Source organism: Macrobrachium rosenbergii, chromosome 8, assembly GCF_040412425.1.
Source record: "Macrobrachium rosenbergii isolate ZJJX-2024 chromosome 8, ASM4041242v1, whole genome shotgun sequence".
In the NCBI taxonomy this organism is placed as follows: domain Eukaryota; kingdom Metazoa; phylum Arthropoda; class Malacostraca; order Decapoda; family Palaemonidae; genus Macrobrachium; species Macrobrachium rosenbergii.
Window position 1 is genome coordinate 14,644,328 of NC_089748.1, and position 18,188 is coordinate 14,662,515.

The window sequence follows — 18,188 nt, forward strand, 5'->3', positions numbered from 1 at the left end:
GTTTTTACAGTTGGGTCTTTCTCATTCCCAAGGCAACAGGTGATTGGCAGCCAGTGATAGACCTGTCAACCCTGGACCTCTACATCAAGAAAACCCAATTCAGGATGGAGACTCCTCGAACGGTGTTAACAGCTATCGGGGAGAACAACATTCTGCTTTCAATAGACCTGAGGGATGCGTACTTCCAGATTCTGATTCATCCTTCCTCCAGGAAGTTTCTCTGCTTCAGCCGGGGGGAGTCAGTTTTCCAGTTCAGTCTTGTGCTTTGGCCTCTCAACAGCCCCTCAAGTTTTCATGAGAGTATTCACCATGGTTTTGTCAAGGGCCCACTCCTGGGGAATTTGCCTTCTTAGATACCCTGACGACTACTGTAGCTGGTCTTGGTGAGTCTCGGGGAAAGTTAATCCAAGACAGGGACTGTCTTCAGTTTCGTTGCAACTTGGGCATCATGGTCAATTTGGAGAAGTCGCATCTCGTCCTCAGTCAGTCTCGTCGAGGGTTTTCCCATCTGAGCAGAGAATGGAAAAGTTCAAGGCTGTAGCTTGGCCCCTCCTCTTGGAGCAGTTCCAGCCAGCTTGTCAGTGGCAAGTGATGCTGGGTCTGTTAGCCTCCCTAGAGAAGTTGGTTCTTCATGTCTGTCTACACCTTCAGTGTCTGCAGTGGAAGCTGAAAGAGTTTTGGTCCCCTGCAAGGGATCCTCCTCATTTTCTAGTTCCGCTGTCGCAGGAAGTAAGATAGGACCTGTCGTGGTAGTTGGATGACAGGAACTTGGCTGTAGGGGTTCTCCTTCATTCTCCTCCTCCAGAGATCCTCCTGTTCTCAGATGCCTTGTGCAAGGATTGGGGAGCACATTTGGAAGGTCGTGTAACATCCAGGGTGTGGACTCCACAAGAGAGGCAGTTTCACATCAGCATGCTGGAGCTCAAGGCTGCCTTCCTAGCTCTTCAGCAATTTCAGGAGAGGGTAGTGGGGCACTGCATGGTGCTCATGTCAGACAATACCACGGTGGTGGCCTATGTAAACAAGCAGGATGGGCTGGTGTCATGCCAACTACACTCCGACAGTGCTCCTTCATCAGTGGGCAATAGATTATTCAATAGATCTCTCTGCCAGGTATATCCTGGGCAGGAGGAACATAGTGGTGGACAATCTGAGTCATCGGAGTCAGGTCATAGGGACAGAGTGGTCTCTGTACCAGGACATTGCAAACAGGCTCTTTCATCTGTGGGGAAGACCCTCAATAGATCTGTTTGCAACGAGGTTCAACAGAAAACTAGAGGTCTTCTGTTCTGTTGTTCCAGATCCATTTGCAGTGGCGGAGGGCACCCTGCAACACTCCTGGGACAATCTCCATTTTGCCTAATCCGTCAAGTTCTGAACGAGGTAATGGCCTCTCAGAACCTCAGAATGACCCTAGTTGCTTCCATGTGGCCCCACGCAGAATGGTTCCCCGATCTCCTAACCCTGCTGTCAGAAGCTCCGAGAGAGATTCCTGTGTGGCGCAACCTTCTGTGTCAACCCCACTTCCAGAGATTCCACCACTAGTAAAGTCCTCGTCTCTTCATGGCTGGAGACTATCCAGTGTCTCCTCCGAGCGAGAGGCTTTCTCGCAGAGCAGCATCAGAGAGGTCTGGCTATCTCAGAAGATCTTCCTCAGCTGTGTACCAAGGCAAGTGGGCCGTTTACTGTGGTTGGTGTCATCAATGGGGTCTCTCTCTGGTCGGAGCTTCCGTTCAGCAAATAGCAGATTTCTTCGTTTTCTCTGCAGAGAAAAACAACTTTCCATGTCTTCCATCAAGGGCTACAGTGCCTTGAGTGCAGTTTTACAAATGAAGGATGTTGATCTTTCTTCTTTATGGGAGATCTCAATGCTTCTCAAGAGCTTTGAGCAGTCTTGTCCTCCAGAAGAGCTTAGACCACCTAGTTAGGACCTGACTTTGGTACTGGGCAGCCTCACCTATGCCCCATTTGAGCCTCTGCGTCGTGCGTCAGATAGGACCCTGACTCTCAAGACGGTTTTCCTGCTGGCTCTAGCCTCCTTGAAGCAAGTTGGTGAACTCCATGGCCGATCCTATGATGTCAGGCAAAGCCTTCAAATTTGTCCAGGAATTTGGCTAAGACTCAAAACCACTCTCATCATGATGACAGATTTGGTTCCTTCTCAATTCCATCTCTTAATGACTCTTTTGATACTGATCCAGACAAATTGCTCCTTTGCCCTGTCAGAGCACTATGCTGCTACCTGAAAAAGACTCACCATCACCGACCAGGGTGCCGAAGACTTCTCCTTAGCACTGGCTGCCCAAGAATACAATCTCCTTTTGGCTGTGTGAGACTATCAGACATGCTTATGGTTCGATTTCATGCTTCAATCCTAACACAGTGCAGGCAAGAGCACATGATGTTAGGGGGGGCTAGGCCCTTCTTTGCCTTTTAAAAAGAACTTGTCTGTTCAAAGGATTTTGAAGGCTGACACTTGGCTTCGTCAAACCACCTTCACTTCATTCTATCTGCAGGACATTGCCCACAGGTCCTTGGACACGTTTTCCTTGGGTCTGGTGGTGGCTGCTAAGTGGGTTGTTTAACTCATCCAGTGCCCCTAACAGGAAAGTTTGTATCTTTCCTAAGATGATGGTATGAAAGTGAGAATGAATGGGATGGCTGGGCTCTATCAGTTTCCTTTCTTTTCTCCTTTACCCAGTGGGCAAAGAAATCATCCAATTATGTGCTGGATTGGGTCTGATACAGGTGAGACTGCAGCTTTTTTTTGTTAAATTTTGCTTATTCTTACACGAATGTAAAACTTTGGCAAAAGCAAGTCCCTCCTTTCTCTAGCAAGGGGAGAGAGGATTGATAGCAAACTATTGGTAGCCATGAAGGTTTGTTATCTACAGATATAGTTCTTCAACTTCCTCCTACATTGTCTCATCATATTGTACGGATTCCCAGAAGTCTGACTGATAAATAATCACTTATTTATTATGTCAGAGGTTTTGGTTCCCTTCCATAGGCTTCTATAAGCCAGGAAGACTTCCCTCCCTCCAAAAGTGAGTCTATCCATAAGTTAAGACCCGGGTTTGTTCTGCATATGAACAAATGACAAATTTATTAATCAATTTGTATTTTGTTCGTGAGACTTACCTGTCAGATATATATATAGCTGTAATCTCCGAAGTCCGACAGAATTTCAAAATTCGCGGCACACGCAGTGGCCGATTAGGTGGTTAGTACACATTCCCGCCGCTGGGAGGCGGGCATCAGGAACCATTCCCATTTTCTATTCAGATTTTCTCTGTCGCCGGACTGTCAACACCTGTTGTCAGTTCCCCCGCCATTTGGATTTCGAAATTTGTTGTCACTTAAGTATTTTGGTTGTTTTTTGGTTTCGACTTGGATCTGTGACTTGGCATACGCTTTTCTGGACCGTTTTTGATTTTGCTTTTGACTTTTCTTTAAATAAGACGTCTTCCTCTAGCTATCGTGTCTGTAGCTTGGGTGATTGTAAGGTGAGGCTATCGAAGGCTTCTGTAGATCCTCACACTTTGTGTTTTAAATGCAGGGGTATGGAATGTTCTATGGATAATTGTTGTAATGAATGTGAGGGATTATCTGAAGGGGAGTGGAAGAAGTATGAATCCTATATGCGAAAATTGGAGCGTGATAGGTTGAGGAGGTCTTCCTCCAGGAGTGCTTCTGTAGACGGACAGTCAGGGATTTCTCATGTTAGTAACCTTGTAGTTTTTAGTCCTAACCCGGTAGTGTTGCCTTCGGGCCCGGAAGTTGTTGCTACAGAGAATAATACCTTGGCTCTCGTTTTAGAGTCAATTCGCGCTCTTGAAAACAAAGTGAATGCCCTGCAAGCGCAAAGTGTTGTTTGTGTTAATGCCCCTAGTGTTGTGGAGGGGGCGTCAGATCGGCCCTATAATGCTTCTAGGCCTGGACCTCTGCCGAACTCCCAGGATACAGGGAGGGGGCATGTCAAAAGCCGCATGAAGGTTACGGGGACTTCCCACCGATCTGACGTCCCTTCGGCAGGTCCTGATGACCCTACCCAGGCTGCTAAGGATCGTGCACTGGCACGTATCCATAAGGATTGCTTCTCGTCCTCCGACACGTCCTCCCCACGTAGGGGTTGGAGCTCTCGGTTGGACTCTCGCCCTCTTAAGAGAAGCTTGAGAGGAGAGGACGCTTCACGTCCTCTTCCTCTAGACGTTTTGTGCTCTTCCCCTGAAAGTTTCGGGGATGTTCCTCATCGGAAGAAGTTTCGTTGTGCAACGGATGATGACGCTGCTCGACCCCCCAGTCGCGCTAAGGCAAGGGCTGTTGCTTATTCACCGGTGAGAAAGAAGAAGACGTCCCTTCTCCCCTCTCCTTCTCGCAGGTTCAGCCCTTCTCCCGAGAGAGCTGTTTCTCCAACACGTCAGATTTTGTTGGGCTTGCAACAGCAGCTGGATACTCTCATGGACCGTAGAAAGGACAGGCCTCGTCGTGCCCGCAGATCTGCATCTGCCTGTTAAGAAGTCCAGGCCTTCTCCTTCGTCTCCTGCTTCGTCGTCTTCGTCTGCTAGATCGCATGAAGCTTCTCGTCTTTCACCTAAAGAAGGTATAAAGAAGCTTCCTTCTCGTCTTCCCCGATTTGAAGAGTTGGACGTTTCTCTCGATACGCGCCAGGAGCGCGTGTCTCGCGCTTCTCACGCTTCTCGCGCGCCTCGCCTTGAGTCTTGGCGCGCTCTCAACCAGGACGCTTCGCGCGCGCCACAACGTGAAGCTCTTTCCGTATCAGTCTTGGAGCTGCGCGCTCCTGCCAGGACGCTCTCGCCGCTCCTCGCGTTATATCTTCACGCCCTTCTTTCGTTGACACCACGCATGCAGTGCTTCTTGATGCTCAACTTCCCGCTTCGACTTCTGTCGTTCTTCAGGATTTAGCCACGACTTCTTCTAAATACGACAGGTCCCGCTTACGTATCGGCGAGTCGGGTCTCCTTCCTCCTCGCTCTCTTGACCCTCCAGCGGAGGAAGAAGAACCCCTTCCGTCAGAGCCTTCGGACGAAGAGAAACAAGCTTCTTCTTCTACTGATTATCAAACTCTGACTGTTTTGTTTAAGGATCTTTTTCCTGATACTTTTCAAGCTTTAGCTCCTCGCTCTCCCCCTTCACAGTTGGCTTCGTCTCAAGCGAGAAGAACTCCTGGTTTTCTTAAGATGAAGAAGTCCTTCTCTACCAAGAGGGCTTTCAAGAAGGTTTAGGACTGGATGGCTACGAGAAAAAACCAAGGAAAGTCTTCTTTCGCTTTGCCTCCTTCACGTTTGTCCGGCAAAGCAGGCATGTGGTATGAGACAGGTGAAGATATTGGCTTGACAGTTCCCTCGACTTCTCAAGGAGACTTTGCGAGTCTTGTTGACGCCTCCAGAAGATCTCATTTGTCCTCTTCTAAGGGTTCTTGGACTCTTACGGAAATAGACCACCATCTTAAAGGACTCTTCAGGACTGTGGAAGTCTTTAACTTCTTGGACTGGTGTCTGGGAGTTTTGCACACAAAGGCTACTAGCCCAAGTTCCATTAGTCTGGGGGAGCTGTCCAGTGTACTGCGGTGCATGGACAGGGCCGTCGGTTTCCCCTACACAGAAGGGAGAGCTACAGTTCGCTCCTTTCTCAAGCCATCTCTTTCCCCAGACCTTGGTTAAAGATATTGCTGCCAGCCTTCAAGAGAAGGCGACTCAAGACCTCCTTTCCAGGTCTTCTAAGCATCCTTCAGCTCCATCATCGTCCTCTTCTTTTCCACAACAGGCTAAGAAGAAGCAGCCCTTTCGTGGAGGAGCTTCCATGGGGAGCTTCTCGAAACCCGCGCCTCGAGGGAGAGGTTTCCCTAGAGGCAAAGTCGCCTCCAAGAGAGGTGGCAAGTGACTCCTTTCACCTCCAGACACCAGTAGGAGCCAGGCTTCTTCATTTTGCCCAAGCCTGGAGAGAGAGAGGGGCAGACGCTTGGTCCCTTCAAGTAGTAGAGAGAGGCTACCTAATTCCTTTTCTGACTCTTCCTCCTTTGTCTCCAACCCCCAGAGATCTGTCTCCACATTACCATCCTGCCAAGCAGAAAATTCTGTTCGAACTTCTCGAACAGATGATCGAGAAGAGAGCAGTGGAGCAGGTCTTAGACACAAAATCCCCGGAATTTTACAACAGACTGTTTCTAGTCCCGAAGCATTCAGGAGGTTGGAGACCCGTCTTGGACGTCAGCAGGCTGAACGACTTTGTCCTGAAGGACAAGTTCAAGATGGAGATGTCTCAGTCAATATTAGGAGCCCTTCGTCCCGGGGATTGGAAGGTATCGTTGGATCTCCAAGATGCCTACTTCCACGTTCCTATTCATCCGCGTTCGATGAAGTATCTCCGGTTTGTCTTGGGGGCAAGACTTACCAGTTCAGGGCTCTCTGCTTTGGACTCAGCACAGCCCGAGGGTGTTTACGCTTCTTATGAAGAACGTTGCCCGATGTGGTTGCACCTCTCGGGCGTCAGCATCTCTCTTTACCTGGACGACTGGTTGATTCGTGCGTCGTCAAAAACAAAGGTGTCTGGAGGACCTTCAGTTAACTCTGGAACTCATGAAGTCCCTGGGACTTCTAGTCAATGCGAAAAGTCGCAGCTGATCCCCTCACAGTCCATTGTTTATCTGGGGATTCAGATGAATTCAGCGGCTTTTCTAGCGTCTCCATCGCAAGAACGGCAGTTTCAATGTTACGAAAAAGTCTCGGTCTTCTTGGAGAAGGAAACATGCTCGGTAAGGGAATGGATGAGTCTGCTGGGGATCATTTCCTCGCTGGAGAAGTTTGTTTCTCTGGGAAGACTGCATCTCAGGCCTCTTCAGTTCTTTCTGTTGGAGAACTGGCAAAACAAGGAAGACTTGGAAGAGGAATTGAGGATCCTTCCTTCCATCAAGAAGTGCCTGAAGTGGTGGCTCGATCCTGCGAAGTTGGGAAAAGGGATCTCCCTCAAGCTTCTGAGCCCCGACCTAGTGTTGTTTTCCGACGCATCATCAGCGGGTTGGGGGCAACACTGGGGGAAAAGAAGTGTCAGGAACCTGGAAAGGGGAACAGGTGTCCTGGCACATCAACATCAAAGAGTTGGCGGCGATCTTCTCAGCCCTCCAATTCTTCGAGGTCCAAGTTTCCGATCGTGTTGTTCAAGTGAACTCGGACAACACTACGGCGTTAGCTTACCTCAAGAAACAAGGCGGAACACACTCTCGTTCCCTGTTCGGCCTTGCAAGAGAGATTCTCCTTTGGGCTCATGCTCGCAACATTTCAATCCTCACAAGATTTGTTGCAGGGGTCGAAAATGTTCAAGCAGACCTGCTCAGTCGGCGCCATCAACTTCTGCCGACGGAATGGACCCTTCATCAGGAGGTTTGCCAAGATCTCTGGAAACTTTGGGGTCGCCCTCTCGTGGATCTCTTCGCGACCTCAAGAACGGCGAGGCTCCCCCTCTACTGCTCCCCTGTACTCGACCCGGGGGCAGTGGCGATAGATGCTCTTCTCTGGGATTGGACGGGGATGGACGTATATGCCTTTCCCCCGTTCAAGATTCTGGGAGAAGTGATTCGCAAGTTCTCGGCCTCACAAGGAACAAGGATGACTCTCATCGCCCCGTTTTGGCCTTCGAACCACTGGTTCTCGGAGATTCTCGTCTGGTTGTTAGACGTTCCGAGGACCCTACCTATGAAAGCAGATCTGCTCAGACAACCCCACTTCGCGAGATATCATCAAAACCTCCCCGCTCTGAACCTGACTGCATTCAGACTATCGAAAAATTGGTCAGAGTGGGGGTTTTCTGGCCGAGTGGCACGGGCCATCGCTAGAGCCAGAAGAGCTTCCTCTATCAGAGTTTATCAAGCGAAGTGGGCAACCTTCAGAAGTTGGTGCAGCAAGAAGGGAATTTCCTCTTCCTCGACCACTGTGAGCCAGATCGCTGATTTCCTCCTTTATTTGAGAGAAAAACTCAAGTTAGCAGTTCCGACAATCAAAGGTTATCGGAGCATGCTTTCTTCTGTTTTCAGACACAGAGGTCTGGATTTGTCTGACAATAAGGACCTCCACGATCTCTTGAGGTCTTTCGAGACGTCTAAGGTTCCTCGGCCAATTCCTCCTACTTGGAATTTGGACGTTGTGCTCAAGTTTTTAATGTCCAGTCCTTTTGAGCCTCTCCAATCTGCATCTTTTAGGGATGTTACTAGGAAGACGGTCTTCCTCACTGCTCTGGCGACGGCGAAGAGAGTGAGCGAAGTTCAGGCTATCAACCGTCATGTGGGCTTCAAGGGACACAATGCCGTCTGCTCTTTAACCCCTACGTTCTTGGCTAAGAACGAAAGGCCTTCTAATCCTTGGCCTAGATTTTTTGAAATTAAAGGTTTGACGGACCCTATTGGACAAGAACCTGAGAGAGTTCTATGTCCTGTTATTTAGTTCTTCGCTGGGTGAACGGGTTCCGTTCTCAGCTACCACTCTGATGGTCACGAGTTCGAATCTCCGACCGGCCAGTGAAGAACGAGAGAAATTTGTTTCTGGTGATAGAAATTAATTAAATAATGTGTTTCGATTCCACAATACCTTTAGGTCCCGTTGCTGGACAACCAGTTGGTTCTTAGCCACGTAAAAATAAATCTAATCCTTCGGGCCAGCCCTAGGAGAGCTGTTAATCAGCTCAGTGGTCTGGTTAAACTAAGATATACTTACTTTAGAGCTCTCAAGTATTACCTTAAAAGAACTCAGGACATTCGTGGTCCCTCGGATAACTTATGGTGTTCTGTGAGACAGCCAGTTAATCCCAAGTCGAAGAATGCACTGGCATTCTTCATTAGGAATGTCATCAAGGAGGCACATTCTTGTTGTGACGACTCAACTTCAAGTTGTTGAGAGTCAACGCCCACGAGGTGAGGGCGGTCGCTACCTCCATGGCGTTCCAGAAAAATATGGCACTCAGTGACATTCTCAGTGCCACATTTTGGCGAAGCGATTCGGTGTTTGCCTCACACTACTTGAGAGATGTTAAGGTAGCATACGAAAATTGCTTTTCGCTGGGACCATACATTGCTGCTTCAACAACCTTGGGGTCAGGGTGTAGCTCTGCTCCTATCCTTTAATCCTGCTTAGGAAGGGTTTTTTAATTGTGTTTTTATGGTTGTTGGGTCGATTGATGGAGACAGTCTTCCCAATCCATTGCAGACTAATGTCTTAATGTTGGTTAGGTGGTTGGTATGCTCTTTTGTCCTTGTTGTATGGTCTATGATCTAGTCACATTGTGGTCACGCCCCCGTTGACAGATCATCTAGCAGTCGCCAGCTTTATAGGTCACTACCTCGCTGGGGTCTCTAGAAAAGCAGAAGCAGACTAGGGTGGCAGTAACCATGCAGTCAGCTATGCTATCAGGTAAGGAACCAAAATAATTTTACCTTTAAATTTGTTTTCCCTAATTCTTGGCTGTCTCTACCCCCCTCCAAAGGTGGTATTCAGCTATATATATATCTGACAGGTAAGTCTCATGAACAAAATGATATTTTAATGATAAAATAAAGTTTGTTCATACTTACCTGGCAGATATATATATTCTTATTGCCCTCCCTCCTCCCCTCAGGAGACAGTGGCCTTAGAAAATCTGAATAGAAAATGTGAATGGTTCCTGATGCCTGCCTCCCAGCGGCGGGAATGTGTACTAACCACCTAATCGGCCACTGCGTGTGCCGCGAATTTTGAAATTCTGTCGGACTTCGGAGATTACAGCTATATATATACCTGCCAGGTAAGTATGAACAAACTTTATTTTATCATTAAAATATCATTTTTCAAAGCTAACAAACCTGTGGTCTTAGCTTATATGGCCCACCTCTAGCCACCCCTCAATCAAGTTTCCTGGGATGGAAGAAACTGAGGTGTCATTTCTTCGCTCCATGCACAAAGGAAATTGACGGTTGCCACCTAGGCCTATCAGCCTACCTCGTTACCACCAATCCCTTGTTTGTTATTTTTATCGTTTTCCAGCTGGTACTAGAAGAATTATCCATAGGTTAAAACCACAGGTTTGTTAGCTATGAAAAGTACAAATTGATGAATAAATTTGTCATTTTGCCTTTAATGTTTGTATAATAAATGGTGTAAGTGGAGAGACCGATATTCCAGTTCCAGAAGCAAGTGAAGTGCAAACTCTCATCCTCAGTGGCGTGCAGCACCCCACCCAGTGAAGTCGTTTGTTTTTAAAGTATATTGAATGCCTGAAGGTTTCAGTAGGAATTTTATGAAGCATTTGAATATTTTTTTTTAAATATTTATGCACTCATTTAATTTTGATACAGCATTATTGATAATTACTGGTACATCTTAGTGGTTTCAAGAAAAGGTGGCTACTAAAAATTTTTGCACATATAGACTTAACTATCATATTTATTTTTTGTTTCAGCTTGATTACTATATCTAGAATGGGTACCGGGGAATGTGTGCTTGGCATTGATATTGGGACCACTTCAGTGAAGTGTTGCTTGGTAGATGCCCATACTAAAGAACTGATCTCAAGTCAGAAGAAAGATACGTGCTCTGATGTACCCAGTGAGCTTGGTGAGTATTTAGAGACCATTTTGTTTATTTCTTTTGAAATTTAGACCTTTCAGTAGGCACAGTTTTGGTGTGAATGATGTTGAAAATACTGTTAAAAGATATGTTTGACATTCTAGAATAACTCTGTACTTGTAACTGGAATGTAGCAATGGTCATTTCAATTTCAGGGACTGAAGGGAGTAAGCAAGATGTACCCCGCATTCTTTCTGCGCTGCAGATGTGTATTTCTCGGCTGCCACGAGAAGGGATGCGTAAGGTTATCAGAATTGGTGTCTGTGGGCAGATGCATGGTTGTATGTTATGGAAGCATGGACATGCATGGGAACAGAAACCTGAAAATGATAGGTGAGATTATGAGTTGAGCTTTGGTGTTGCTGAATATCTATTTCACATTAAGTGTTTCATTTTAGAAACTGGTAAATGGCACCAACTTTGATTGATAGCAAAATTGTTTTAAAGAATGAAATTTATCATTGTTTGCAGCTACAGCCTTATTTGTTGTATCTGTGTTTTCCAGTAATGTCTTTTGAAGATTTTAATTCAGTATTGTACTGTAATTTTTGTTCTAGATTTTTCACATAAAAATGTCTTGTAGGTTTTAATTTGGAGTCATGTACTTAAATTAGCATTATATGGATTGTACTCAGAATTTTATTTTTGCTTATGGGACTGAATACTTAGCTTATCAAGTTTTAGAATATTGTAAGAGATATATTATGTTATATACAATTCTGGGATGTCTTTAGATATATTACACTACTAGTCTGTATTAAAATCTGTGTGTAAAAGGTTTGCTGTTACACAATTTTCTCTATTTCCTGTTGATTGGCTGCTGTTAAGATATAGTTTTTAATGAAAAATTAATTTCCCAAGGGTAAAATTATAAAGCACCATACACATACAGTACTGTATAGTTGACAGTATTGTATTGAGTATGGAATTGTTCATTTCAACAAATTTAGATGAATACTTGCAGTGATAAGTATTGCATATTAGGAAGTGATACTGTATGCTCATTTGTAAGTTACAAACTTTGAGGCAGCAGTTGAGGGGGTTAAACAGTTAATGACATAATAAGTAATATTTAACTGACTTGTGGAGAATAGGCTCTGAATACTGTGTCCTCTAACACTGTGCTGGGTTCACTCTCTGCTCTTGCTGGCACTGTATGTGTTCCATTGGCACTATATTTCTTCCTAAGGAAATACAAAATGGAGCCTTTTTTTGTAGGAGTATTCCTTATTGCAAGCTGGAAACTGCCACTGAAACTAGATAGCAAGGTGGTTAATTGGTGTGAAGTTGGTGTGTGGTGGAATCCCTTACTCACCTGCTGCATTCTACTACTTTTTCTTCTGCTGCTGTTGAGATTAGATGTCTTGCTGTGCTTGTCTCTGACTGCCTAGTTGAAGTTATCTGAGTATTTCTTTGGAAGATTATGGACTGTGTTTGTGCAACTTTTGTTGCTAATAAGAGTATGGCTGAGCAGCAAAGATATTTGGGATGTCAGCTTTTGTGTGTGTGACTGCTTTATGCCCTCTTTTATTGTTGACTTACCACACCAGTTTTCTTTGTTGCATTGGTAGGATTTGCAGCACTGACTCACCTTGCAGGGAGTGTGGTGGGTAGTGCTGGGTGGTTCCCTTCACAGCAGAAGAGGTTTGGCAAGTGGTGAAGGAAGGCCAAGAAGTATTTGACGAGTCATCAGTAGCGATAATACTCTGCTCATAACACCTCTGAACCTTTCTCACTCCTTCATGCCACACAGTCTTTTCTCTCACCTTGCCTGTTTGATTTGGTCCGAGAGAAGTACACGCATGGGGGATAGTGACCCAGTACAGGCTCTTCAACAGTGATAACCCAGGCATACATGTTAGCTCTCTGTGAGATCTCAGTATACGATCATGGTTTGCCACCAACTACTCCTGCTTCGTCTATTGCCCCAGGGATAATGGCTTGCCTAAAGCTCTTGAAAGGATGTAGCCATCTGTAGGTATTCTTAGAGATCCTCCTTTGTGACTCTGACATTTCTAGACCATTTGGCTTTGGCTAAAGGCTCTGCTGATAACCATACTGGTTTTCTTGGTAAGGAGGTCAACACTGTTGAGCCTCCTGTTACTGTATTATTACTTGAGGGAGATACCCCTTGGTATGAAAAATGGGAGGTACCCTAAATTCTCTTTTTCCTGTCCCTACCATGTCTTCTGTCATAGTAGGAGAGTAAGACTTTTGGTAGAAGTGAGGTGAAGAAATGCAAATTGGTATCTTGCCCTTCTCCCTCCTCCTGAACTCTTCCTCCTCTTCCTCTGAAGTGTTTGGGCATTTCTGTGTGAGACATTTGCTGTAGGAAGGGTAAATACTGGGTTCTTCTGCATGTGCTTGTGATCCCTTGTCTCCCTGTCTTTTTTGAGATGCAAGGACTACTCCAGACTCTTCTCTCATTGTTTGGCCTCTTCAGAAATGTGTAGAGAGGAGTTGGTGCTGCCTTCTCATCCTGCTCATGCATGATCCCCAGATCTTGCTTATATACATGAAAACATGCATGTATATAATTGTGCTGAGACTCAGAATGCTCTTGACCTGTCTGGGACATCTGGTGCGAGAGCATGCACCATAGTGCTAGTGAGCATTCTCCCTGGCCTTCGGCTAGTTTGGCTTTAGCCATTCGCAAGGAAGACTTTAGGAAGGTTGACCATGGTCTGGAAAGTATGAGTAAACTTTAGTTCAAGGTTCATCCATTTGTACCAGGAAGTTTGATCATTTGTTTCCATGTATTAGTGAACATTCATCAGAGTAGGCTGGTACATGTATGTTGCCTTTCCTTTGGGGGAAGATCCAGCTTGTGTTTTAGGGATATGATACTGTAGAACCTAGGGCTCTTTTTCCTTCAGAGCTCTTACAGTTAGAGCATAGTGATCTGAGGTATGTGACTGCAGCTTCTTCATTGAACCAATCTCATCAGTAGAGAAGACTTTCAGGTTTTCTCTGAGGGTGAGGCCATTCTCTGATTACAATAGTCTCCATTTGTTTACAATGTTTTGGAGCAGATGAGCAGCCTAATCTGTAGGCAGGAGGTTTCCTGTTCTCCACCAGATCAAGTTTGGCTAATTCCCCACCTCTGAAGTGTCAGTAGAAGTTTTACATACCAGAATACTGAGACTATCCCTTTTGGGTTGACCTGTCAGTCATCAGATTAATGAACATCCTTCCCCAGGAGAGTCAGGAGCCATGAAGCCAATTGCCATTGCCTCCTGGCTGAACTAAGGCATATCCTTTAGGTGAACTTGTTTGCCGAGTTCATCATCACGAGTGCCTCATCTTTAGATGAGAGGGCAAATTTTTAAAGGTTGTTAGTGTTAAGAGGAAAGGCTTTGACTTTCCTCATGCATCAGAATGCAAACCTGTGGGCAATCTTTGTCTACAAAAATGTGATCATGTGTCAATGCTCTTTCTTTCAAGAAGTTTTTGCTAAGAGTAGTCTTGCTTTATGGAAAGGATTGGTCTTGAACTTCTGTCCACACATTTCAAAGAGTATAGTTTAGGTGGCAGTGGAGAAGAGGTATTTTATGTATCTAGGAAGCTCTGATCTATGCTGTCAAGCTGTCAGCCAGATATATTCTGGGTCATAGCAACATTTTGTCAGACAAGTTCATTTGCCAGTGCAGGTAGTGGGGAAAGAATGGCCCTTACATCATTATGTAGCAGAAAAGCTACTAGTGTTCAGATCTCCCATTCCAAACCCCTGAACTGCCATGGAAGATGCCTTTTAGCACCCCAGAGGCAATCTGGGTGTTTATGCCTGTCGTGCTTTCAGTCTGATATGCTAAGGGATCAACAAGTATTAAGCAATGGATCTCAAAATGATGCTGATGTCTCCATGTTGGCCCCAGGCCAAGAGGTATCCCAGTGTGTTAGTCCTCCCAGTCAAGACACCCTGAGAGACTGTTTGTTGCCCTCTCTTCTTTGTCAGCCACACATGCTGAGGTACCACCAGTCCCTGCAGTCCCTCAACCTATAAGGGTAAAGGTTATCCTGCGGTTCCTGCCAGAGAAGCATTTCTCACAGATGTCTGGCTCTCTCCAAAAATCCTTAGCAGCTGTGTACCAGAGAGAGTGTGCTATTTTCTGGGACTGGTGTTTTAGATTTGATCTCTCAGTGGTTAGAACTTTTTAGCATATCATGAAGTTCCTCATCCACCTTCATCAAGACAAGCTCCTCTCAAGCCCTGCAGTAAAAGGTTATTGCTCTGTCTTGAGTCAGGTCTCCAGAAGGGATTGAATGTCCTTTCCTCAGTAGGGTTAAAAGCTCATGACGCGCTTTGAACAGTCTTTCCCACTACAAGAGCTTCAGCCTTTGGTGTGAGATGTGACTATTGTCCTTTGCAACCTAACTCAGTGCTGTATGAGCCCATTTTAGTGGCCTTGGTCCAAGAACTTGCTCCCAGGGCTGTTTTTCTGCAAGCCTTAGCTTTATGAAGGGTGATAGTGAGTTGCACAGCCTTTCCTATCTTTTCTAATATTTAAGTGGTGGGTAATCTCTCTTGTTTTAGTTTGTTTATGAGCTTTTGGTGAGAAGACAGAACCTGAGGTCAAGGTTTTTTCAATTCCCTCTCTTTGGGGCTATGGATCCTGGTGAGATGCTTGTGTGTTCAGTATGAGCCTTGCAGATCTGTCTAAAAAGGGCATGACCTTTCAGGCTGGAGTTGTCCAGATTACACTTTCTTTTTAGCTTCATGAAGCAATCAAGCAGGCTTATGGGTTGCCGTATGAAGAGGATGGTCATCCAGTCCAAGTGAGAGCTTGTATACTCGGGTGTTGCCCTATCCCTATCCTTGGAGCAATTTCTCATTTGTACAGATACAGTGGGTCCCCTCCAGATCATTGATCAGCAATCATGCCTTCAGTTAATCATGAGATTTTCTGTGTAACTTATCTCCAAATTTATTGCGGGAAACTCACTAATTATCGAATTTTTTCGTAGGGCAATATTAACTAACTACTGTTTTCGTATAAGTAACTTACCAAGCAATTACATAGCTATAGGTTTTCAACCACGGCAGCCTAAAAATTTGAAATACATGGTAGCGCGCTACTGTTTTTGTGTAGTTGACAAGCCCTGCCCACTTTTGAGGAACAAGAGGAACTACACAGCAAAGATATTCAATTTGTTTTCTGCCGGCTCCCAACTAACTTCGGGTGTTTTCTGCATTCTTCTTCGTCATTTTTTGGGTGTATTTTCCTGACTTTGGTGAAGTATTTGAATTTGGTTGTGGCCTTCAAGCTTTAGTTATTTTGTTAGCTCTCAGTTAACATTTTTTGTAGCTTTTCTTTTTTCATTATGTCTGACTCTAGCTCTTCAAGCATTCGCTATTGCAGCGATGGATGTAGGACTAGATTAACTAAGTCGTCATATGACTCTCACTCAAAATGTGTCAAATATAGGGGGCAGGAATGCAATAGGGAAAATCTTTGCATAGAATGTCAGGACTGGGATGACAAGAAGTGGAAAGTATTGAAGTCTCATTTAGACAAACTTGGGAGGGATAGCAAGAGGAAGATAGCCTCTAGAGCTGAAAATAGAGCTAGTTTAGTCTACCCCATTACCTAGACTTGTAGACAATAATGCTATTCCTTCATCACCAGTTCCTGCTACTTCTCCTACTCCCAGCCCTCCTACTGTTTTACCACAAACTCCTGTGCCTGTTTCCCATGCTTCCAATCCTGACCCCATTGCCAGCCTCGAATCATGGTTCGACCAGAAGATTAATTTAGTGGTTAATACAGTGGCAGAAGTAGGGGTGCCCCTAAAAGTCTTGATGGATAAAGTGTCTGGTGTGAATAGTGATAGTGTTGTGTAAGTGGAGGTGGTGGCTACTCGTCCCATTGGTGCTCCTAGACGAAGGTCCTGTCGCTCTCCCCCAAACCTGGGAGAAGACATACTGGAGGTCCAAGGGAGGCCAGCGGGGTTTGTCCACGGGTAGTCGTCCCCCTCATTTGAGCTTGTTGCCCGATCCCAGGCTGTGACGGAGCGCCATTGGAAAGGCATCGTAGTGAGTGCTCACCAACTCTCGTGGGACTTGGAAGGGTCCAACCCTGACAAAAGGTGCTGGTGGGGCTTCCCAGCTTCATCTTGCCCCCTTAAGAGGAACTCTGCTAACACGGATCGCTCCCCTCTCCCAGTCAAGAGGTATAAGGAGGCCAGTCTTAGCCCTCAACCCTCCTGCAGTTTTGCTGATCTGCCTTCCACTGCTACTTTGGCTTGACCTCCCCTGTCTGCTTGGGACAGCCCGGAGTCGTTTTCTCCATATGTTGAGCGCCTGTTTTTGGCTCCCAAGCTCCCGAAGGTGCCCGCCTCTGAAAGCCTGCCATCCCCAGAGTGCCCAGCCCCTACTGCAAGGTGCCAACCTTGTGCTACCAAGCGAGTGGCGCCAGCTCTCGCACGTTTGGCGCCAACTTCTTCTCTGCAAGCACACTCTTCTGTCCAGGAAGATCCTTCATTAGCGCCGATCAAATGTCAATTGGCAGAGATTATGGGTTTTTTTGAAAAAGACCCCTACAGCTTCCAAGACCCCCAAGGATGCGTCTTTGTATCCCGCCTCTTCGGATGAGGAGGATGTTGGACAAGAACCCACTCCTCCTTCGTCATATGCTGCCTTACTTAGATTTTTCCTGGCCAGTTTTCTTGGCTTCTTTGTGCCTGCTGCCCTGGTCTCTCCATCTTCGACCTTTCTTATGAGGATACAGCAAGACGACAGGGCTAGGCTTCCCGAATTGGTACTTTCCTGCTCCTCAAGGAAAGCACTCAGAGAAGTGGATGATTGGCTCTCTTTGAAGAGGGAACAGGGTAAAGCCACATTTGCCTTTCCTCCCTCTAGACTGATTCGGAGATACCTCTGCTGCTCTACTGGAAAAGCTCCCTCTGTGGATGTTGCTGCCTCTTCCCAAGGGGACTTGCGTCAGCAAAGATTATGTTTTTGTCTCCCGAATTAGACCACCTAATTCATCAAGAACATCTTTAAGGTGTTCGAGGTACTTAACTTCCTTAATTGGTCTGGGGGGCCCCTTGCAAAGAAGATTGAGGACTGTCCTGAGCTTGCAGAGGACTTTTCGTCAGACTGGTTGTCGATGTTATCGTGTGCCAACAAGGCTATCTCTCTTTTCGATGGGGGTCTTGAAGAAAAGGGAGTTGTGGTGCTCTTTCATCACAAAAGGGGTCAACCAAGCCCAGAAGTCTGTGCTCCTTTTCTTTCCTTTGGACAAGCTGCATCTCTTCCCGCAAGCCATCATCAAAGAGATCTCATCGGACCTTCAGAAAAAATCCACGCAGGACCTGCTGTCCCAGTCCACTAAGCAACCAAAGGAGTCCTCCGTCTTCGTCCCTAAGTCTGTCTCTCCACTTCAGCCTCAGCCCTTTCGTGGAGGAAAGCATAAGCCCCAGTCAAGACCTCGTGCCAATCTTTGCTCCTTGTCGAGATCCATTAAGAAGCCCACTTTCAAGTCTTTCTCCAAAATATGAGGATTTAGACTTTGCCACTTTTGGAAGAGTGGAATCGCAGAGGGTCAGAACCTTGGATTGTCAAGGTTCTGAAGGAGG

General features: G+C 46.0%; 1 protein-coding gene across 3 annotated transcripts in view; it reads left to right on the forward strand.

The window, feature by feature from the left end:
• Positions 1-18,188, forward strand: part of LOC136840613 (sedoheptulokinase-like) — a 104,814-nt gene that overhangs the window by 22,790 nt on the left and 63,836 nt on the right. For all 3 annotated transcript variants that reach the window (XM_067107317.1, XM_067107318.1, XM_067107319.1), the window contains exons 2-3: positions 10,444-10,598; positions 10,766-10,943. In XM_067107317.1, the coding sequence (XP_066963418.1) occupies positions 10,463-10,598; positions 10,766-10,943 (314 nt within the window). In that variant the 5' untranslated portion in view covers positions 10,444-10,462. The remainder of the gene's footprint in view (positions 1-10,443; positions 10,599-10,765; positions 10,944-18,188) is intronic.